General features: G+C 61.2%; 4 protein-coding genes across 5 annotated transcripts; 2 read left to right on the plus strand and 2 right to left on the minus strand.

The window, feature by feature from the left end:
• Positions 1-309: 309 nt before the first annotated feature.
• TOR2A (torsin family 2 member A) lies at positions 310-5,053 on the plus strand. Of its 2 annotated transcripts, none has more exons than XM_049832923.1 (5): positions 310-486; positions 748-1,013; positions 2,155-2,330; positions 2,678-2,805; positions 3,398-5,053. In XM_049832923.1, exons 1-5 carry the CDS (start codon positions 345-347, stop codon positions 3,640-3,642), a joined length of 957 nt encoding a protein of 318 aa, XP_049688880.1. In that variant the 5' UTR covers positions 310-344; the 3' UTR covers positions 3,643-5,053. The 2 variants fall into 2 exon arrangements, with proteins under 2 accessions (XP_049688880.1, XP_049688881.1); XM_049832924.1 differs by having other exon boundaries at positions 380-460.
• Positions 4,531-8,862, minus strand: TTC16 (tetratricopeptide repeat domain 16). Its single transcript, XM_049832927.1, has 5 exons — positions 6,977-8,862; positions 6,695-6,761; positions 6,035-6,407; positions 5,270-5,429; positions 4,531-4,634 (listed from the first exon to the last, which is right to left on the minus strand). Exons 1-5 carry the CDS (start codon positions 6,984-6,986, stop codon positions 4,531-4,533), a joined length of 714 nt encoding a protein of 237 aa, XP_049688884.1. The 5' UTR covers positions 6,987-8,862.
• A 201-nt stretch (positions 8,863-9,063) lies between these two features.
• Positions 9,064-12,006, plus strand: PTRH1 (peptidyl-tRNA hydrolase 1 homolog). The gene is made up of 5 exons (XM_049833067.1): positions 9,064-9,132; positions 9,886-10,105; positions 10,269-10,368; positions 11,014-11,059; positions 11,493-12,006. The coding sequence occupies exons 1-5, from the start codon at positions 9,067-9,069 to the stop codon at positions 11,682-11,684; spliced, it is 624 nt and encodes a 207-aa protein (XP_049689024.1). The 5' UTR covers positions 9,064-9,066; the 3' UTR covers positions 11,685-12,006.
• A 1,584-nt stretch (positions 12,007-13,590) lies between these two features.
• On the minus strand, positions 13,591-20,367 carry CERCAM (cerebral endothelial cell adhesion molecule). Its single transcript, XM_049833140.1, has 13 exons — positions 20,130-20,367; positions 18,329-18,439; positions 18,005-18,122; positions 17,791-17,925; positions 17,497-17,701; positions 17,301-17,420; positions 17,073-17,149; positions 16,783-16,889; positions 16,537-16,669; positions 16,232-16,359; positions 15,949-16,152; positions 14,754-14,990; positions 13,591-14,066 (listed from the first exon to the last, which is right to left on the minus strand). The coding sequence occupies exons 1-12, from the start codon at positions 20,330-20,332 to the stop codon at positions 14,756-14,758; spliced, it is 1,776 nt and encodes a 591-aa protein (XP_049689097.1). The 5' UTR covers positions 20,333-20,367; the 3' UTR covers positions 13,591-14,066; positions 14,754-14,755.
• Between the last annotated feature and the right edge of the window lie 671 nt (positions 20,368-21,038).

Consider the following 21,038-nt stretch of genomic DNA (forward strand, 5'->3'; position numbering starts at 1 on the left):
CCGGGCAAGGGCTCGTGAGCGGGACCACCATGCTGAACCCAGCCCTGCCGGGCCCCCGGACCGTCGCGGTGGCCCAGCGACAGCCCTTCGCTGGAAGGGCTGTGTGGCTGCCCTGACCCCCCCCCCCCCCACCCGCAAGGGGGGGGAACCGGGGTCCCTGCGGGCCCGGCCCCGAGCGGAGCACGGAGACCCTGCCCACGGCGGGAGGCGGGGCAAAACGGGCCCGGCCCCGCCCCGCCTTCTCTGACCGCCCCTCTTTTCCCGTAGCCCCGCCTCCTCGCCCCGCCCCCGCGCGGGGCACGCCGGGAGCTGTAGTGCGGGCGGTGCCGGAGCGGGCGGCCGCCATGGACCCCGGCGCGGCGGCAGCGCTGGCCCTGACGCTGCTGCTGGCGGCCGCCGCCCGCCCCGCCGCCGCCTGGGACCTGTGGGCGCTGCGCTGCGGCTTCTCGGCGGACTGCGAGTGCGGCTTCGGGCCCGACCTGCGCGGTCAGCGGGCGGAGGGCTGGGGGTCGGGGGGCCGTGAGGCGCGGGGTGCCAAGGGGCGCGGGGGGGGTCGGGGGAGCCCCTGAGGACGGGGACTCCGCGGCCAGGGAGGCGGCAGGCGAGGGGGTCCCGGCAGGCGGGGTGCCTGGGCTGGCTGCCGGGGAGGGCCCGAGGAAGCGGCCCGAGGAAGCAGCCCTGGGTGACGGGACAGACAAGAGCTGCTTCGGCCTGCGTTTTCCGAGTCTTGACTGGGCTTTGCTTCAGGTCTGGAGTGTGACTTGGCCATGAATCTGGTGGGGCAGCCCCTGGTGAGGCAGCAGGTGGTGAAGGGAGTGAGGGAGTTCCTGGAGAACCAGAATCCGGTGAAACCCCTGGTGATGTCCTTCCATGGCTCGACTGGAACAGGCAAAACCTTCGTGAGCTCCATGCTCATCCGCTACCTCTTCCAGGGTGGACTCCAGAGCCCCTATGTTCACCAGTTCTCTCCGATAGTGCACTTCCCCCATGCTGAACGGATAGAACAGTACAAGGTAAGGGACGCCTCCCCAGACAGTGCTACTTAATTGGGGCTTTTTTTGGTTATGTCCATCTTGATCCTCAGTATTACATATGCATTCAGGCTGCTCTCCGAAGTGCAGTAGGAATAAAAGCTCTTTGTTTTACCCTCTCAGACAAACAGCTGAGCGAGTGGCTCCACACACTGGCTGAAGGATCCACTAGTGACTGTGATATGCTCTTGCACTCAGTTATCACTTTCATCTTCCCCACAGTAGTCCTTGCCATAATCATGTTCTCGTTCCTTAAATATTTACACAGCCCTTTGAACGCACAAACAAAAGTGCTTTACTTAGATGAAAGGCACTAAAATTCTCCCATTGCTTTCCAAATGGTTTGATGGCTGTGAAAACCTACATATCACTAGACTTGTAATCCCCTCCTCACAGAACAAGCAGCTCCTGAACAGCACCTCTAGACTCTTAACCATGCCTCTTAAAGCTGAGAAAGGGAAGAAATCAAAACGTGAAGGTCAGCTCCCAAACCCTCAGCAGAGTGGGGAATCGGTGCACCTGGACATTTGCTTTCTGGGTGTCTGGGGAAGTTATGTATTGTGTCCTTAGAAGAAATACTCCCTGGAAGGTAAAACCCACACTGGGTGAAGTGCTTTAATTAGGAGTTATACATGCCCCCAGGCCATGTGAGTGGTTTTGTGTGGGTTGGCATCTACATTAAAGTAACTTCAGCCATGGTAAAGAGCCAGAGCTCTTCTGGGTCAGTGCAGGCACTTGTTTTTGCACCAGGACAGGAGCTGGCAAAAAGCACTCTGTAGCTGGAAACTGTGTAGATACACAGTGAAAGAGAAGAATGAGGGGAACTATAGGAGTCTGAATCTCCAGCTTTAGTTTGCTGCCTCCTTCTTTAAATCTAATAAAAGATCTACGATGGGCTAATAAAGCCAGTAACAGCCACTGTGCAAAACCCAGAATAAAGGAGGCCTCCCCCATGCTGACTGTTCCTGCTCTGAGTAGGTGGTGCTGTGCAGGGACAAGCTGCTTTCAGCGCCTTCAACTCTGCTTGAGTTCAGGCCTCAGCCTTTGCTCTGGGGTGGCTCAAGCCTCCCTTGCCGCCCTCAGTATCTCACTGCCTTAAAGCTTGGTGGGTATTTTTTCCTAGGAAAGCCTGAAGCGCTGGATCCAAGGGAACTTGACAAACTGTGGTCGGTCGGCCTTTCTCTTTGACGAGATGGACAAGATGCACCCGGGCCTGATTGACGTGATCATGCCATTCCTGGGACCCTCGTGGGTTGTGTATGGGACCAACTACCGCAAAGCGATCTTCATCTTCATAAGGTAAGAGAGGCTCCTCTGTGGCATAATGGGGCCTTCCAGAGCATGGCTTCTCATTTGGGCAGAGGTCATGCCTACTTCAGAGCACACACTTGTTTTGCTTTTCCTTCTCCAAGCCTTGAGCCTCTACAAAGAGCAGGAGACTCTATTTCATTGTGAATAGACAGACCTGGAGAGCCTGAAAAAGCTCTCCTGTCCCTGTTATTTGGCTGCTTTTACAGGAGTCATTTTAGGCCAGGCAGCTGGGAAATCCTGGCTTGCACTCATGCTGGAGGGTGTCAAGTGCCACCTCTGTCCTGCAACACCATTTTCCAGGATACATGCCAAATAAGCATCTCATTCTTGTGCAGCAATGCAGGAGGGGAGCAGATCAACGAAATGACACTGGCTCTCTGGCGTGCCCGCAAGGACCGGGAGGAGATCAGCCTTCAGGACCTGGAGCTGGCCATCTCCCAAGCCGTGTTTGAAAACCCTCAGAGTGAGTCCGTGGAGCAGAGCCCTTCCTGCAGGGTCAGAGCCCGGCAGAGGGAGCCAGGACCATTCCAGGCAACCACTGACACCACCTGCCACCTCCCAGGCAGCCAGAAAGGGACGAGCGGGTTTTGAGGGAAGGGAACTGCGATCCCCTCGAGGTTTCCTGGCAAAGGGAAGGAATAGCCTGGCCTTCCAAGCCAGCAGACCTGTTGCCATGTTTAGCAAAGCACTTTGGAGATAAGGTATATTCACAGTAGGGGGATGGCAAACAGCACAGCAGGCTCACTGGAAAGGCACTGAGACGTACCAATGCCCGCTGCCTGCCTGGTTCTCCTTGCTTTGTCCTTGTCACAGGGAGCAGAGCTTAAGTTCTGACTAGTCAAGCTAAATCCCCCCATTCCTGGAGAACAAGTCTATGGCGGGGGGGGGGAGCGGAGGAGGGTGACAACTGATGGATTCAGCTCTCTCCCTGTACAAAACTGGAACAGATCTGTCTTCAGTTGAGTATTCTGGCTTTGCACAAAGCAGCTCTTTGAATTCCAGGGACTGCAGAGACTCTCTGAAAGTAAAACCGGTCTCTTCCTTTGCTTTTGCAGGTGGATTCTGGAAATCTGGGATCATCAACGAACATCTCATCGATTTTGTTGTGCCCTTCCTCCCACTGAAGCGCCACCATGTAAAGCAGTGTGTCATCAGTGAACTTATCCAGCAAGGCCTCGAAGTACGTCCGGATGTTGTCCAGGAGGTGGCTGACAGCATCCCCTACTTCCCAGAAGAAGAGAAAATGTTCTCATCAACAGGCTGCAAAACAGTGGCCTCTCGGATCAGTTTTTTCTTCTAGTCACTGGCAAGGGCCTTGCTTAGATCCATAGGGGATGTATATGGATCTGTAGAGTGGCAGAGCCCAGGGCTGGTGGGATGAACAGCGGGAGCTGCATGTTCCCTCTTGGGAGCACAAGTGCTCTCCTGAACTTGTCTCTCCAGCCCCAAGGAGGCCACTGCAGGATGCAGCTGTGGGACCAAGTGCAAGTGATGTGATCTAAAGCACTTTACTAATGTACCCTTGGCCAGGTGAGGGTGGATACGACCAGCCCAGCACACCACCCAAGACAACTGTGACAACAAGGAGAAGATGCTAAGAGGGCCTGCACGGTCAGGGAGATTTCTTACCCTGTCGGCAGCACCCGCCTATAGCTTTCTCCTCTCCTGGCAGCTATTGATACCCAGCACATCAAGATTCTGAGCCCAAAGAAGAATATTTCTTTCCTATGGCATTTTAATAGTTTTTAAAGACCTTTTTAAGCATGGCTGTGCCTCAGCTCCTTGGTACAACGTGACAGTGCTGGTGCTGACTCCTGCAGTGCTGGCCTGTGAACACCTTCAACATTGCAGCAAATTTTTCTTTTCAAGGAAGTTTGAGCCAACTTCTTTCCAGCTTCCTTTCACTGTGAATAGGTGCTGGTAGGGACCAGCTTCACCATCAACAAGCATGGAGGGGTTAATGTGGGAGATGGCAATACCTAATCTGCCAAAAGCCAGGTTCTTCCTACCACCCCCTTGTTCATCTTTCCCGTAAGGTCCAAAGGATTTCCCTGCAGCAAACCAGGAAAACAACAACAATAAGACTTTTTGCATGTTTTACCAGCTATAAAAAATTTCAGTCCTACCTCCAGGGTAGCCCATGGTGCCACTAATGGTTTTGAAAATTCCTTTTAATCAGTGATGATTTCTACAGCAGTCTGAGAGTTGGTGCTATGAGCTGCTGAGCCTCTTGTACGTCCTTCTGCTGGTCAGACCTTGCAGGCTTTGGCTGGGCCAGCATCCGTTCAGCTTCTGGGGAGTGTCACAACAGGGGACCTGGGGACAACCGAGAGAAGATCAGTGCTCCACAGTGCCAACCATGGGGTGCACAGCACCACTGGCCTTTGCCCAGGTTTTAACCTCCTCTGTGCAATCAGTTATGGGAGAACAGGTCAGAGAAATCAGAATCATTCACTCTCCAGGAACAAACTGCCCAAGGGGTGGGTGCAGGGACGCTTCCCAGAGTTCTGATGCTCCAGTCAGGCTCTATGCTGAAATGCGATGCCAGCACTTGGGACCATTCCAGTTCCAGGGCCAGAGCTTTGGGGACAGCAATTTTAGACACCACCCAAGTGCTGCCCAGGAGCTGGTCCACAGACAGGCCCAAAAATTCTGCCTCTTCCAAAAATGTTATGCGTTTCTAATTTTGAAATAAATCTTTTATGAAATAAGCGGTTGGAAAACAGTCTTTTACTTGGATTCCTGACTGCAGGGGCAAAACCTGCCTTTGCCAGCATGAGTACTTCAGCATTGAGCTGTGAAACATGTTACTGTGCTCCAGAGCAAACGCACAAGAGCTTCTCGCACTTGGGATTTGAGCAACCCCCCTTTGGAGTGGGCAGCACTAGTAGGCTAACACCCAAGACAAACTACACCCCAGCACGTACCTATTGCTGCAGTCACACCAGGCAACATCAGCCAAAGTGGTGAGTTCGGGGGCCTCTGAGTGGTTTTCTCCAAGGATTCTTGGGCAAGGCATCCAGTTTTGCTCCTCAGGACAGCACAGACAGTCTTTCTTGGAAAGAGGTAGCTTATGAGGGAAAGGATCTGCAGTGGTGACAAGGTGAGACCTGTATCTCCTCCATGGAAAAAACTCTTCCCCACACTGAGCTCTCAGCATTCACTGAGCCACGGGGTTTCTGCTGCCGCAGCCAAACACCTGCCTCGTGCCACCAGCAAAGGCCCCGCCAGCCTCATCAGGACCTGCTCCAACAGGGAACCTGGGTTTCACCTCAAACACAACCCAGATCGATCAAGCCATGCTGCTTCCCCAAGTGGTGCCATGCTGGGTGATGGCCATGTGGCAACATGTTCCCCTTATCATAGCCAGACACAGGGGGGGTTCTGTCCTGAATTGGGGTTGAAGAAACTGGAAAATAAGGAGGAAAGAGACCTGCCCAGTGGCTCTGGCACAAAGTTGTTCCAAGAGCCAGGCTATAACCCTCGCTGCTTGGCTTGGACCCACACCCTGGCAGGACCCCTGACTCCAGTCCCTGATACTTGATCAGCTGCTGGCTACCAATGCAGAAGAGAAATATCAAGCTTGCCTCAAACTGCATGAGGGGTAGGCACAGACACTGCAGTCAAGGCAACAGGCTGAGAACATAGCCCACAACCCAAGAAGAGCATCAGGGAGCAGCACAGGGCTGTACCTTGCCATCCGCAGGGTCGAGCCACAGATGCTGACTTAGAGCAGCATCCTCCCTCACACTCTCCACCCTCCTCAGGCACAGGTGGGCCCTGGCCTGGCAGAGGTAGTACAGCGGTTTCTGGGGGTTGTGCTCAATGGCCATGGAGAATTGAGCTTCTGCCTGCCAGTACTGCCTGCGAGGGGACAGGAGTGAGCACACTCTGCAGCCCTGGGGCAGACCACACCAGCCCACCCGCTCACCTTGCCACCAAGTCATGTTGTCCCTGCTCATGCAGTGCCGCTGCAATCCATCTTCGCACAAGGCAGGCTCAGCTCCAGCGCCTGCTGGTAATCCGCTACCGCGTAGGCCAGCTCCCCCAGGCAAAGGAAGCAGTCTGCAGCGAGGCAGCGTCAGCATCTCAGTTAAATGAGAGCTGCTGGGGGCTGGCTGCCACCCCCGGGCTTTGTCTGGAGCTCTCCGTGCCAGTGGGAAACACGCACGGCGCATGTCCAGCCACCCCAGCCACAAAGATTTCAGCATCATTAGCCAAAAGCTCTGAGCTGCACTGGGCAAGAGACACAGCCTGGTCTGGAACAGAGCAGCCATTCCCAGCCACAACCCCAGGACAGGCCATGCAGGGAGGGAACCGAACCACCAGTGGTAAATCCAGGCTCCTGGTACCTATTCCCACTGCTGAATCGGTCCAGGCAGGCACAGCTGTGAAGCAGGGTCAGGACCAAGGGACAACCTGGAAGCCCCACTGACCATTTCAGTCACTGGTCCCTAACACAGGACCCCAGCACACAGCCTTCCCCTGCACATGCTCAATGCCCAAGTGCAGATGCTGCTGTCCGAGACCCCAGCCCTCACCCCAGGGACCCCGCTGCAATCCCCAGCCCAGCTGCCTGCCTCCTCTGTTGACATAGAGCCCCTTCTCCCTCCTCTCATCCCACAGAGCCTCACCAAGGAACATCACAGCCTCATCGAATCAGCCCAGATGTAGCAGTTCACAGCAGTCATTGTAGGTGAGTGCCAGTTGCCGATCCTGGGCCTCTGAGGCACCCAGGTCCCTTGCCCTGGCTATGTCCTCACGGGCTGCACTGAAGTCCTTGAGCTGTCGGAGGAGGGTTCCCCTGTGACACAGGGACAGAGACAGGAGAGCTCAGAGGCCAATGGGGCCAACCAGTTGCGGTGACACTCTTGCTACCTGAGGGTGAAGAATTCAGCAGCCAAGGGGTCATTCTCAATGGCAAAGCTGGTCTTGAGCCAAGCACCGTGCAGGTCCCTGCACAGGGCCTTGGACACCACCTTGGCCTTGGCCTCCTGGCCTCATGTCAGCAGCCTCTGCCCCAGGGCCTGGGTGGCTCCATGCTGCAGCTACACTCCATGCTGCAGCTACAGCTCCAGGGCCTGTCGGATGTCCTGGTGACACAGGGAGGCCAGATACCCTCAGAGCCTGGCACTTCCCGGTGCATCCTCAGACTCTAGGAGGGGCAGCAGGGCCCCGAGCAGCCATACCTGCCCAAAATGTTCATAAAAGGAGGCACAGAGCACATACAGATCAGGGTTCCTCATGTCCTCCTCCAGGTTTCTGTTGAGTATCCAGAGACACTCTGAGAACTTATTGAGAGCCACAAGACACATGATTCTGCAAGAAGAGACAGGCAAGGCTGGAAGCAGGCCACAGCAGGGCCAGCCCAGCTGGACAGCCTAGCGCTGCCCTGGCTTTACCTCCTTTGCCAAAACACCCTGCAGCTCAGCTGCCTGCGTGAAGGCCTCAAGGGCCTCACAGCAGACTTCCTGGTCAAGCAGAAAAGCCCTGTCAGCTTGGCTACAGGCTGAGGCTGCAGACAGGAGGAGGGGAGAGGTGGCTGACCTGCAAGTCAAGGACAAGAGCCAGGAGAGCCAGGCATGGCTGTTCCCGTGCAGACACCAGTGTGAGCACCTTCCTGAAGTTCAGCATCGCTGACTGGAAGTCACAGAGCTGGAGGAAGGCCTCTGCCTGCTGCTCATACAGCTCTGCCTGCACCACGGACAACCCTCAGCCCATGCTGGTCTAGCCCATCCCTGCTCAAACTACCCAGGATCAGCCTGGCAAGAGGTTAACAGCATCCTGAAGCCAGATGCCAACATAAGAGCCACCCTGAATGATAATGCCTCCCTTCTCCAGCTCCCAGTCTGGTGTATCCCTAGCCCTCTGGGGACCCTTTACCCTGTGGGGATCCAGTTCATGGCTTTTGAATAGCAAACGACAGCTTCCTCCCACCGGCCACAGGAGAAGTCCAGCCCATTCCACCAGCTGTGAGGAAAAGAGCCATGAGGGAAGCCCAGTGACATGCTGCTGGACTGGGGGACTGTCACACAGCCTTGGAAGAAAGCTCTGCTCCACTGGCAGGACCAAGAGCCACCCAGGGCTGGAAGGTGGCTGGGGGGAGGTGGGGCATCATGTATCCCCTCCATCCAGCCACACCCCAAAGGCCACTGCCAAGGACAGCAGTGGGAACACAACAGGCACGAACACATAAAACACAGGACACAGCCCGGGGCACTTACTGCTCCTGCATCCTGCCCCGCACAACGGCAGGCAGGGACCCTGCTTCCCTCGGGGACCCGATGCTGACACAGACACTGGCCGGGCCCAAAGACCCTCCACAGGGACCTCTCCCAGCCGTTCCCCCAGCTGCTTCTCCAGCACCGCCGCGGTCAAACAGCCCCCTCCCGCATGAGGGACGGTTCCCAGGCCGCCGCTCCCAGTAAGCCCACTAGTTCGCCCCGGCCGCACTCCCCAGTCCCTGCCGCAGCCTCCTCGCTGGGCCATCCCTCCGCGCAGGGGCCAGGGCGTATCGAACCGCGGGGCTTTACCTCAGCGGCCGGCACGGCCCCTGCGTGGGCGGAGCGCGGCCCACCCCACGCCACCGCCCCGGGCCCGCCCTAATACCCTCAAGCAAGATGGCGGCGCTGCCCTTAAGCAAGATGGCGGCGGGGGCGTGGCGACACCGCCCCATTGGCGGCGTGGGGGCGTGACGTGACGGGGGAAGGGATCACGCGGCGCGATGGTGGTGGCGGAGCTGGCGGGGTGCGCGCGACCGCTCGTCAGCCGGACGGGGCCGCGCGTCATGGTGGGGCCGGGGGGGGGCGGGGCCGGGCTTGAAGGAGGGAGCGGCCTGGGAGGGGAGCACCAGGGGGAGCGGGGCTGTGAGGGGGAGCACTGGGGAGAGCGGGGTGAGGGGACCGGGGCTGTGAGGGGGAGCACCGGGAGAGCAGGGCTGAGGGGGACCGGGGCTGTGAGGGGGAGCACTGGGGAGAGCGGGGTGAGGGGACCGGGGCTGTGAGGGGGAGCACTGGGGAGAGCGGGGTGAGGGGACCGGGGCTGTGAGGGGGAGCACTGGGGAGAGCGGGGTGAGGGGACCGGGGCTGTGAGGGGGAGCACTGGGGAGAGCCGGGTGAGGGGACCGGGGCTGTGAGGGGGAGCACTGGGGAGAGCGGGGTGAGGGGACCGGGGCTGTGAGGGGGAGCACTGGGGAGAGCCGGGTGAGGGGACCGGGGCTGTGAGGGGGAGCACTGGGGAGAGGCGGGTGAGGGGACCGGGGCTGTGAGGGGGAGCACCGGGGGGACCGGGGCTGAGGGGACCGGGGCTGTGAGGGGGAGCACTGGGGAGAGGCGGGTGAGGGGACCGGGGCTGTGAGGGGGAGCACCGGGGGGACCGGGGCTGAGGGGACCCAGCCAGCTGGGGGGAGCATGGGGGTATTGGGTCTGAGGAGATGGAGGCTGAGGGGGAGCAGGGTTGAGGGGTGCTGGACAGGGATCAGGCCCATGGAGGGACCAGGGGCTCATGGCAGCCTGGCAGAGCCCTGTTGACACCTGGTGGGCAGGTGGCCGGCCTGGGCAACTATGGGCTGCGGGGGACGCGGCACAGCGTGGGCATGGCGGTGGTGGACCGGCTGGCCCGGCAGCTGGCGGTGGCTGAGGGTTGGCAGGTGGACAGGCGGTGCTGCGCCGACGTGGCTCTGGCCACAACCTGTGGCCTGGAGCTGGTGCTGCTCAAGCCACGGAGGCTCATGAACCTCAACGGGCTCAGTGTCACCAGTGCTGGTGAGCAGCTTGGTCATCCCCAAAGCTTGCTGTGCCACCAGGCCCTGTGACAGCCCTGCTGTCCTCCTGCCTAGCATGGGTCCCCACAGCCCCGCTCTGCAGGATCAGGGCCTGGCATGTCTGTCTCCCGCTCATTTCTTGGGTTGTATTACTGTTTCCAAAGCTAAGATCTACAGCCTCCGCCCAGAAGACATATACCTGGTTCATGATGACCTGGACAAGGCCCTGGGCAAGGTGGCGATCAAGCTGGGAGGCAGCGCGAGGTATGGGGTGGCCCCAGCAGCTCTCTGATTGTGTGAGCCATGCCCTTACAGGCATGTGGGCCATTCCTGGCCCTGTCCCACCAGCCTGGCAGTGTTTTCAGCCCCAGCCCCAGCCCTGGGCTCAATCCCAGTTGCAGAGGCAACAGCTGGCTCTTTGGGCAGCCTCCCAGTTCCTGCCCTGGCGGGAAGGGCAGAGAGCCTCCTGGAAGCAGCTGTGGGCTGGATCCAGCCCATTGGCTGCACCACATGGTCTTTTTATAGTACTCTGCATCCACTCTGCCCCAGTGCCAGATCCTGGGTCAGCCTCGAGACATTTAACCTAGGAAATCTTGCACTGCGGGATGGGGCAGGGATGGTACTAGGCCCCAGTGCTCAGTCACACATGCACTAACTGCAGTGAGAGCTAAGACGCACAGAACGTGCTGTCCCAGCCCTCCTTCCCTTGTACCCCTGCAGCCAGCTGCTCTCAGCCCCAGGGGCTGGATGTTCCTGCAGAGCCAGGGCATGGGGACTGCAGCCACTGGCTGGGACCACATCCCCAAGTCCTTGCAGTGAGAGACCCCAGGACCAGACCATACCAGGGGTGAGGGGGCGGGGAGGGTGTCTATTACAGACTAACGGTGGGTTTTCTTCTTCTTTCCCAAGGGGACACAACGGGGTCCGATCCTGTATCAGTGCTTTGCACTCCAATGTGAGTGGGCCTCGGTGGAAGGGGGTCAATCCTGCCCCCACCTCAATGCATGGCTTGTCATCCCCCCACTCCCATTCTTCTGACTCCCCTCAGACAAGCCCCTGCTCAGTTTTCTCTCCCCCCTTTTCTCCTTCCCCTCCTTCCCTCTGCTTCCCTGAGGGCTGATGTCGGTTTGGCCGCCACGGAGTACATGGAAACAATTAGCTCGAGCGGCTCTGCCAGGCCTGGCAAGAGCCTGGGATCTCAGCACAGCCCAGCAAAAGCTTCTTCCAAAATCATGTTTCTTGGAGCAAGCACTCAAAACCACCTGGAAAACATGAGGGGCTGCTCTCTCACTGCCCAGCCCCACTCGCAGCACTGTCCCCTTGCCCCAGCTCTGTCTCAGATGGACCCTTGAGGTGAAGCTCCTCCAGCTCTCCTTCTTCCTCCCCAGGAGATGACCCGGCTCAGGGTCGGCATCGGGCGGCCAGAGGGCGAAGTGACAGTGTCCAGCTATGTCCTGGCTCCGTTCAGCACTGGGGAGCAGGAGAGGCTGGAGCAGGTCCTGCCCCAGGCCGCGACATCCCTGCTGGAGCACATCCTGCGCAGGAGAGCGCCCGCGGGGGAGCCGGGGGACAGGGGCTGACGCAGACACCCAGGGACCTGCCTGGCTGATGGACAGGGCACTGCAGACTCTCCGGGGTGACCATGGCGTGGAGCAGAGCTGGCCCTGCCGGGCAGCCTGGCTGGGCACTGGGGCAGCCCCCGTCTGTCCCCACACAGATCCGGGCAGCTCGTGTCCCACTCAAAGCCCTCCAGAGGCTTCACACAGCAGTTTGGCACAGAAATGAAATAAACCCTCACCCCTGCTCCTGCCCATCTCCCCTGTGCTACCTGCTGAACTTGGGCATTCCCTGGCTGTCTGCGGCTCAAATACATGTTCCCATCCCTGTTCCACCAGCCTAGGCTGGAGGGAAGCTTCCAGTGGGATGGGGGGAACAATGGAAGCAACTTCTGCAGGGTACAAAAACCACTTTGGCTTTGTTGAGAAACCGTGGCAAGCACAAGTTGCCTGGAATCTCGTAGCTCTGCAGCACACGAGGGCTGCTCCCACTGAGCTGCAGCAAGTTTCAGGGCTGGCCTCATAGTTTTTGAGTTAGGTGGGTTTTAAGCCAAAACCCTGGAGCTTGCAAGAGCTGGAGGAGTTCTGGCTCCTCCTCGCAGACCCGTTACAGCTCTCATGGTGGAGAGGGCAGCCCGAGAACCGGTGTCTCACCACCACCACCACCAGTTTCCCAAAGCCCTTGTTGCTGCCAGCACGTCCTGTCCAGCTGCGTACCCTGCGAGTGCGGCTGCATCGAGAGCCCCAGCATGGGCAGCTCCTCGCCCACGTCCCTGCAGGCGCTGGAACAAGTGCTGGGACCCTTGCTGGGTCACACGTACCACAGCACTACTGCTGCTTCCTTCCTCTGCTCCAGCTGGCACCAGACCTTCCTCCACTCTGTCCCCAGCTCCCGAGCTCCTCCCGTAGCATTGAGGCTACCTGCAACCAGGGGATAGGCAGGGAAGGTAAGGTGTCCCCAACTTGCCATCACCCTTTCACCCTGCTGTGTCACCTGTGCCTGTACTGGCTGGGACCCTGCAGTTGCAGACCATGCACTTGGCCATCTCCTACTCCCTGTTCGCCAGTAGATCCACTCGGAGCTTCAGGTCCTGTGTGATCTCCTGGAGGCAGTTGTTTTCCTTCAGGAGGTCCCTGCTGTAGCTGTTCAACTTGCCCCAAATGATGCTCTCCTGGATCGTTTGTTTGGTGGTCTCAGACATCCTGCTGTGGGTCTCAGCTACCGAGTTTTCCACCCGCTGCTCCATCAAGCTGTGGGGAGAAGAGGGTTGTAGCCCCCCCCAAACCCTGGGTGAAGGCAGCAACCCACTGTCCCAGGGCTAACGCCAGCTCCAGGGCCAACGCCAGCTCCAGGGCCAAAAGGGGTAGCCAGCTTCCAGGCAGGGGTGGAGGGATGCGGCAGCTCTGGGGGCCTGGCAGAGAGCTCACATCTCCCCAGCTCACCCAGACTAGAGCTAGTTGCAGTGTTTTTAAGGAAATTACTCCTCCACACCAGAAAACCCTCAGTTTTCAACCAAACACCACCTTGCTGAGGAGCTGAGGTTTAGCACCAAACAAGCCTTGGGCTCTTGCAAAGTAAACACCTTCCTCCAGAGCTGGCCACAAAGGTGACAGATGCCGAAGCCCAGCAGGACTCGGCTGCACATCTTGGTGCTTAAGCTAGTTCCGGGTTTTCAGTCCCAAGGCCAAACCTGGCACCAATGAGGGAAATCATTTCCATCAGCATTCCCAGGGAAGAGCTGAGCTCCATGGAAATGCCCCGCACCTTTTCACCCTCAGAGGCCAAGGGAGAGCTCCAGTCTCCCTCTCCCACCCCACCTTCCTGCCCCCCTTTCCCCATTACAGATTTCATTCCCAAAGCAGTGCCCGGCCGGGGGAATGGCCAGACCCTCGCCACCACAGCTCTGAGGTGACCCTGGCTGTGCATGCCCTGCGGACGTTACGAGGGGCAATGCCACGTGGCAGAGCCAGCACCCAGCACGTCAGCTCAAACACAGTCTGCTTTAATCCTCCCTGGGCTTCAGCCCAGACACGGCACAGGCAAGGGACAAGCCCAGTCGGTGGCAGGAGGCCATGTGTGCCACCGCGGGAGCCAGCCCCCAGTCTGAAAAACACTCCCCAAAGTCCAAGCCGGTGGGAGACGGCAGAGTTGGCATCAGTCAGGGCAGTCCTGGAGACGTGTCCTCAGCAGAGATGGAGCACAGTGCTCCCCCAGTCCCTCCACCTGGGCAGGGAAAGGGCTCTCCGGGAGCCCTGGGGCAAATCCTGCCTTGGGTGGATTCGCCACATGCAGATTGGAAGGACCCGGCAGGGATCTGTCCTGGGCAGCTGCATCTTTCAAGTGGGAGCGGGCAGGATCAGGCCACTAGCCTGTGGTGCTCCCAGCTGGGTCACAATCCCTTGTCCCTAGGAGGCAAGGATGCAGACGTTAGCGGTCAAGGCAGGAGCAGCCCTGACACATTCACGCCTGCAGTAGAGGCGGTGGGAGGGTTGTTTTCCAGCCTCCCCCAGTCTGGCTGCTCCTGGGGAGGCTCTGCTGCCAGCACAAGCAACCTCAGACAGGGAAAGTCTGACCCGGCATTAACCGTGGCGGTGCTGTCTTGGGGCTGAGCAACTGCAGGTGCTTGCCTGCCTGCACGGCCGCCCCATGGAGAGATGGCCCCATGGAGACCTGCTTTTGGGGGAAAGCAAGCAGCGCTGGGGTGAAACATACCCCTGCGAGATGCCCCCAACTCTTTCCAAACTAGGGTGACTTTTGCAGGAAGAGGCGAAGGAGCATAGTCCCTTCCTCGCTTGAGGGGCTGGGGAGCAGCTGGACTCAGGGAGCAGCAGGACCCAGTCCCCTGGTCCCCTCCAGCACAGTGCAGCCCCACATGGGACATCTGCGTCCCAATCCCTTTCCCCGCCTGGAAGAGAAGGTCTCATCTCTGGTTCCCAGTGCTTTGAGTCTGATGGGGAGAGCTGCTGCCACATGGCAAAAAGAAACTAGGCATCCAGGACACATCCGAACATGGCGCTTGCAGGGAGATGCTTCCCAGCCACTCTGTCCCCCAACCCCAGCACCACGCACCCGCGTCCCACAGCCTCACTCACCATCAGAGCTCGTCGCGGGCGGTGGAGCGGAGGTGGCCAGCACCACCCCGTGAGTCCCTCAGGGTCTTCTGCGAGCCAGCCCAGTCGGTCTTCTTGGCATCGTCGTCCCAGATGGTGGAGGTCTCGGTGTCGCTCAGCCAGTTGCTGTCCCCAGCGTAGTGGGTGGGATAAACCAGGAGGGGGTGAGCCGAAAACACCAGCAGGTCCCGGGGGGCAAAGTGCTGCTTGTAATCCTCACTGGGGAAAGTGAAGCGTACCCAAGAGGACAAATGGGCTTAGAGATCATGGCCCAGTGGAGAAAAAGGCTGGGAAAACTGTACTGACCACCCGGGGAAGGCACCGCACAGGGCAGGTGATGGGGAGGGACACGGGGTACCAGGGAGGGCGTCCAGGGAAGGCAGCCGAGCTGCGCCGCGCTGCTGCTGCCTGCAGAGGCTGGCTGGGGAGAGACTGCGAAGGGACTACAGAGGGGATGGGACCCATCTCTCCCCACCAGCCTTAGTGGCACAGGGCCAGCCCTGGCACAGAGGGGGTCTCCGGCACAGCATCCTGCTGGCCCGGCCCTGGCTGGCCCCGGGCCAAGGCTGTCTGGTGCCGTTATCCTGGCGAGCATGGGACTCCCAGCTGCTCCTGGTTCACATCCAGAGCACTAATCCGCCCCTCCATCCACATCCAGCCTCCCTTTTACATGCCTAATCCCTCTGTTTCACCATCCTGCTCACTGGCTTTCCCACCCCCCCTCTTTGCTGGGACACCCGGCCACCAGCACTCACCCACCCCCTAAATTGCCTCCCCCTCTCCAAACACAGCCTTGCCACTGACTCCTGCCCAGGAAGAGGGGTATGGAGGTGCCCCAAGATGGGGCTGAGACCCACAACCAGTGCCAGGGTACAGGGGGCTGCTCTCCCCTTGCCACGGGGACAAGGCCCCCGTGCGGGGCCAGCATCGAGCCTCGGCTCTGTCTCCATCGCCATCCCCCCACCCCACGCTGGCAGAGGGCCATTTTCCAGCGGCCAGCAGCCAGGCATCGGCCAGGGGGGAATGAGCTCATGCTACAGATGTTTTCCTCCAGCATGAGTAACGCCGGGAGGAGGGAACCGGGTGCAACGGTGACAGCAGAGAAGAAACACATGCTCCTTCGCCGGCATGGCCATGCCGCTCTGCCAGCGCCCCTCCTGCACCCCCAGCTCCTTACTTGGGGTGCTTGTCGTACATGATGGGCAGGAACTCGTCCACGGGCAGCATTTTGGAGAGGGGTTTGGCAGCCAGCAGTTTCTGCGCCCCGCGGAGGGAGATGACATAGGCCAGCGTCCAGTACGAGTACCCGGCCACCACCAGGTTTCGCACACCCTCCACGGGTGCCTCGTCCTCCACGTTCACCTGCTTCCTCCCCAGGTAGCTGTGGGGCAGCCCACGAGCTGTGAGAACCAGCCCCAGGAACCCCCCCACCCTGCATCCCCCCTGGCCCCAGCACCTACATGAGGTCCCAGTCCTGTTGTGCCCCCTCCAGCTCTTCCATCAGCCGATGCAGCCGTGCCGGGAAGGCAGCCTCAAAACGCACATCGTCCTCGAAGACCACTGACCGCTCCAGCCTCCGGGACACGATCTGCGGGGAGGGAGCAGAGGTGCAAACCCATCTCAGCACTGCGCTGGGCCATACTGGGTCCACTCACCCTGCAGGACACCCCTCTCCCCAGGTCCTCCAGAGACCTGCTGATGCTTACGGAGTCCCTGCCCCATGCTGGTGGCCCTTAGGGACCCCATGGCCCCCACGGCCCCATACCTCCTTCCAGACGTTGTAGTGGCTGAGGAAGCAGCCGACCTCGCCTTTGGTGAGCGTGCGGCCAGAGAAGGGGTCGTAGTACCCGGGAAGCAGGTCCACCCCCAGCACCTTGATGTCACTGCTGTTGAGGGTGCTGCAAGGCAAGGGGCTGCATCGGCGAGGCATCCCCCCAGCCACCCCCCTCATCCCCTCCCCAGGGCGACACTAGGGGGCTGGCAGAGTGGGGACGCGTCCCCCTGCGGTCACCTCCCATCCACAGCGTCCACCACCCGTGGGGCAATCTCCAGCTCCTGCAGCGATGCCAGCATCCGCTGGCGCCGGTCCGGCCTCCGCACCAGATTGATGAGGAAGATCTGGGGAGGAAGGGGAGAGCCCCACCGATGGGGGATGTTGTCATGAAGGGGGACACAGCCTGCCCAGCCACCACAGGATGGGGGACAGGGTGCTCAGCCAAACCCCGTGGCAGGCTTTGCCATGGATGGATGCAGCCAGAGGGACAGACAGGGGGACATGGAGGGGCTAGACTGGGCACTTACTTCATCAAAGCCCATTTTCGTGAGCGGCTTGGGAAGGAGGGAAATATGCCTGGAGCGCTGCATGGGGGGCCCATCCACTGCAGAGAGAGGGCACACCACTTCAGTGTAGCCCAGATCCCCCTGGCCAGGAACCGGGGCTGACAGCCCTGCCCCGTGGACCAGCACCAGGTCCCCATCACCCCTGGGGCAGGGGACACCGCCGGGACAGTGCCGCCCACGGGCACTCACCCATGGCCTCCAGCGTGAGATGCACGAAGTTGGCGCGTTCGTCCTCCAGCGTCTGGTGAGCCTTCACGGGGACATTGATGTAGCCAAAGCGCTGCTGGTTGCACACATGGACCTCCGCGCCTGCCAGGTGGGATGGGTGAGAACTGCAGCCCCCCCTCAAACCCCACCACCCCCCCCAGCCCCCCACCACTCTCACCAGCTGCCTGGCAGGAGTAGGCGAAGACGATGATATCGTCGAAGGCCCAGGTATAGTTGGGATGGGGCGGGTAGAAAGCCAACTGCGACGTCTCCTCCTTCCGCAGGTCGATCAGGAAGGTGGCATAGACCATGGGGACGGAGAAGCAGCCCACCTGCTGCCGGTTCTTGGTGGGGAAGTAGTCGGCCGTCCGGCGGTAGTACCCCTGCGGCACACCAGCGTGATGCCTCCATGGTGGGGGGGCTCTTCTGCCCTGGGGAGGGGTCCCTTCCCTGGGGCTTTCTAGGGACGTACCTGGGGCGTGATGCCACACCAGAAGTTGGAGTAGAAGGTCTGTGAGTCCAACATGGGGGCCACCACCGACTTGTTCTGCGCCATGAGAAACTTGAGGGTCTGGTTGTTGGTCAGGATGCTGTCGGTGTCCACAAACTGGGGGGACAGTACAGGTCCTGGAGGCGCGGGGATACCTGCCTCAGCCCCCACCCCACTGGTGCCCCACGTCCCTTACCAGGATGTAGTCTGCCCGCTGCTCCCGGGCGTAGGCGAGAGCCTCCTGCTTCAGCCTCATCAGGTTTTCGTAGCGTTTATCGCTCCAGTGCTTGGGCCCAAGCTCGTCAGGGTAGGAGCTGGGCCGGGGGGAGGCAGGGGTTAACCCTGCTCGCTGGGAACGCACAAACTCGGTGCATGCCGCTGCGTGCCAGCCAGCTGAGTCAGCCCAGCTCTGCCTCACCGCCGGCTCCTCCTGGCAGCGTCCCCGGCTGGGGAGCGGGGTGCTGCTCTGGGAGCCCCTCACAGCCCACACCTGCCCCCCCCGGCACTTCCCCGTCCTCACCTGGGCTCCTCTTGTGCCTTCCAGACCACCGAGTGATAGTCCTTCCCCACCGCCCCCAGCCACTCCTGCAGCATCGCTGTTGTGTTGTCTGAGTTGTGGTCCGTCGCGCACCTGGGGTGAGGGGACGTCAGTCTCTGGGGATCCCCCCACAAAGGGACAACCACGGCCCCCTCCCTGCGCTAGAAACGCTCCTGGGGCCCAGAGGCTGAGCCAGCGACAGACTCCCTTGGGAACGTAACATGTAATTTTAAGGAACCGAGGCTGCGCTGGCAGGACGGGGAATGCAAACGGGTAATTTCCTTCCCGGTGCCGCCGCCGGCCAGGCTGTCCCATGGCTCTCACCCCCAGTCCCTGCAGCCCGGCGGCAGCCCTGGCCGTGGTCTCCCCATCCCAGCCCTGTGGCTGCCCACTATGAACAGCATGGGAGCACAGCGGCTTCGTCCCCCCACCCATGCACCCTGCTGCATCCCACAGCACCTCTGTGCACCCCGCTGTGCCCCCCCCCGGGTCCAGCAGCCAGAGGAAAGGCCCCCACGGGCAGCAAAAATCCCCCTCTGCAAACCTTCCCTTGCCGTGCACAGCCGCCATCCCCAATTCTCCCACCCAGCCTCGCGATGATATTCACTGTCGCTGGGGGACCCCAGCACAGACGGGGCTGAGCCCCACGTTGCACTGGGGCAAACCCCAAGTCCCCACGCTCCCCAGCACCCTCGACCTGACAAAGAGCACCCCAGGCACTGGTGTCATGGGGAACTTCTGGGATGCAGGAGACAAGACAGGACCTGTGCCCCCCCCGCCAGCTCCCAGCTCCACAGGCAGCTCTTCTTGAAACACCCCGCGGGGCTCTGCAGCCGGGGGCTCCTGGGGGCTGCGGCAGGCAAAGGCAAGGAACACCCCGCTCCCCTGCTGCCGGCAGCTGCCCCCCAGCCCAGCCACCCCTGCCAGGACCCCCCCACCAGCCCCTGCCTCGGCCCCCTGCAAAAGCAGCTGCTGAAAAGTTTCCGACAAGCTCAGGCAAGAGATGGCGGCAGCGGAGGAGCGAGGAAGAGGAAGGATGGGGGGCTCCTCTACCAGCGACCCCCACCAGCATGGTAAAAGGGAGTTTGGGGGGGTGTCTTTGGGGAAGGGGGGGCTGGGGACAAGCCCTGCGGGGAGGGGGAAGGCAGCGTCTGTCCCTGATGATGCAGAATCCCCCACCCGAGCCTAGGGCTGAACTCCCTCGCCAGCCCCACGACTTCGGGGGGGGGAAAGGTGGGGGTCCTGCCCCGTCACTGTGGGGCAGCACCCAGCCCCTCCCGGGTCCCTGCTGGGTCCCACACTCAGGACAGAGCCACCCCTCACCCTTTGGGGCTGGCGAGGGCTGCTACCACCAGAGTCCCTGTTCCTCCACAGGGTCCCCGTCCCCCCAGGGTGCCCATTCCCCCCCCCAAGCCCCCGTTCCCCCAGATCTCTGTTCCCTCCACCCAAGCCCCCGTTACTCCAATATCACCCTGAGTCCCCAGTCCCCCCACTCTCCCCAGCTCTCCGTTCCCCTCACCCCATTGCCCTTTGGGTCCCCACTACCCCCCAACACCCCATTCCCCCCATAGTCCCCCCCTATCCCCTAGGACTCCCCCCCCAACCCCCCCATCCTCCCCCGGGTCCCTGTGACCCCACCATCCCACCTCCCCCCGGGATCCCCATTCCCCGCACAGCCCCCTTCCTCCTCCCCAAATCCCTGTTATTTCCCGCACCCCCAGGGTACCCGGCTCCCCCCCGGGAGCGGGGGGGGGGGGGGGGGGGATGTCCCCCTCTCCCTCACCACAGGGCGATGCTCCCCGCGGGATAATCCATGCTCTCCAGGGCTCCCAGACAGTGCGGCAGCGAGTGCTGCGCGTTACGGGCCAGGAGGGCGACCACCACCCGGGGGGGGGCTGGCCCGGACCCGGTACCGGACCCGGACCCGGACCCGGACCCGGTGCCCAGCAGCAGGAGCAGGGCGCAGAGCGGCCCCGCTGCACCCATGGCGGCGGCGGGCGGGGAAGGGGCGGGCTGAGACCCGCCGCGCTCAGCGCACCCCCGCCCCCGCCCCCGGCCCGGCCCGGCCCCGCCGCCTCCGAGAGCCCCGGGGGCGGGTTTGGGTTGGATTTCTTTAAATAAAGCTGATATCGGTAAACAGACCCGCATGCCCCCCCCCCCCGGGGGGGTGGGGGGCACCCCTGGTACCCCCTCGCTGAGGATGCTCCTGGGCATCCCCGTGTGCCCTCCCCCCCCCCGCGGCAGCTCGGGGTCGGTCCCCCGCGGTGCCCGGCACGGTGTGGGTGTGTGGTGGGCAAGAGGATGGGGGGGGGGGGGGTTCGTGGGGGGGGGGTCATAGCCGGGGGGGGGGGGGGGGGGCTGGTGGCCAGGGGGGGGTCATGGCCAGGGGGGCTTGCATCCAGGGTGAGTCGCGGCTGGGTGGGCTCATGGGTCTTCCCTGTCACAGGCCAAGGCAGCCCACCCCACCAAGCCGTGTCCCACCCCGGTTGCCCCCCACGGCTGACTATTTGCAGCCCCCCCAGGCATGTCGTGTCCCAGCCGCAGGCAGCCCCGGGGCCTTCGGGACTTTTGGCCAAAACCACTGGTCAACCACCCAATGCGTAAATACAACCGTCACCTCCCGGAGCAAGCGCGGGCTGGGAGGAGGCCGCGTTCTGGGGAGCAACAACTCCATGCACCCCACCAGCGATGC

The sequence above is a fragment of the Accipiter gentilis genome, chromosome 29, assembly GCF_929443795.1.
Source record: "Accipiter gentilis chromosome 29, bAccGen1.1, whole genome shotgun sequence".
NCBI lineage: Eukaryota > Metazoa > Chordata > Aves > Accipitriformes > Accipitridae > Astur > Astur gentilis.

Coding starts and splice junctions, on each gene's coding strand:
- TOR2A (XM_049832923.1), top strand. CDS start 345: ATGGACCCCGGCGCGGCGGCAGCGCTGGCCCTGACGCTGCTGCTGGCG. Junction 2,331..2,677: donor GCGATCTTCATCTTCATAAG/GTAAGAGAGGCT, acceptor ATTCTTGTGCAG/CAATGCAGGAGGGGAGCAGA. Junction 2,806..3,397: donor CGTGTTTGAAAACCCTCAGA/GTGAGTCCGTGG, acceptor TTGCTTTTGCAG/GTGGATTCTGGAAATCTGGG.
- TTC16 (XM_049832927.1), bottom strand. Junction 5,430..6,034: donor TCGACCCTGCGGATGGCAAG/GTACAGCCCTGT, acceptor TCACCACTGCAG/ATCCTTTCCCTCATAAGCTA. Junction 4,635..5,269: donor TGGTGTGACTGCAGCAATAG/GTACGTGCTGGG, acceptor GACACTCCCCAG/AAGCTGAACGGATGCTGGCC.
- PTRH1 (XM_049833067.1), top strand. CDS start 9,067: ATGGTGGTGGCGGAGCTGGCGGGGTGCGCGCGACCGCTCGTCAGCCGG. Junction 10,106..10,268: donor GCTCAGTGTCACCAGTGCTG/GTGAGCAGCTTG, acceptor CTGTTTCCAAAG/CTAAGATCTACAGCCTCCGC. Junction 10,369..11,013: donor AAGCTGGGAGGCAGCGCGAG/GTATGGGGTGGC, acceptor TTCTTTCCCAAG/GGGACACAACGGGGTCCGAT.
- CERCAM (XM_049833140.1), bottom strand. CDS start 20,332: ATGGGTGCAGCGGGGCCGCTCTGCGCCCTGCTCCTGCTGCTGGGCACC. Junction 16,890..17,072: donor CGAAAATGGGCTTTGATGAA/GTAAGTGCCCAG, acceptor CTTCCTCCCCAG/ATCTTCCTCATCAATCTGGT. Junction 16,153..16,231: donor CAACAGGACTGGGACCTCAT/GTAGGTGCTGGG, acceptor GCTGCCCCACAG/CTACCTGGGGAGGAAGCAGG.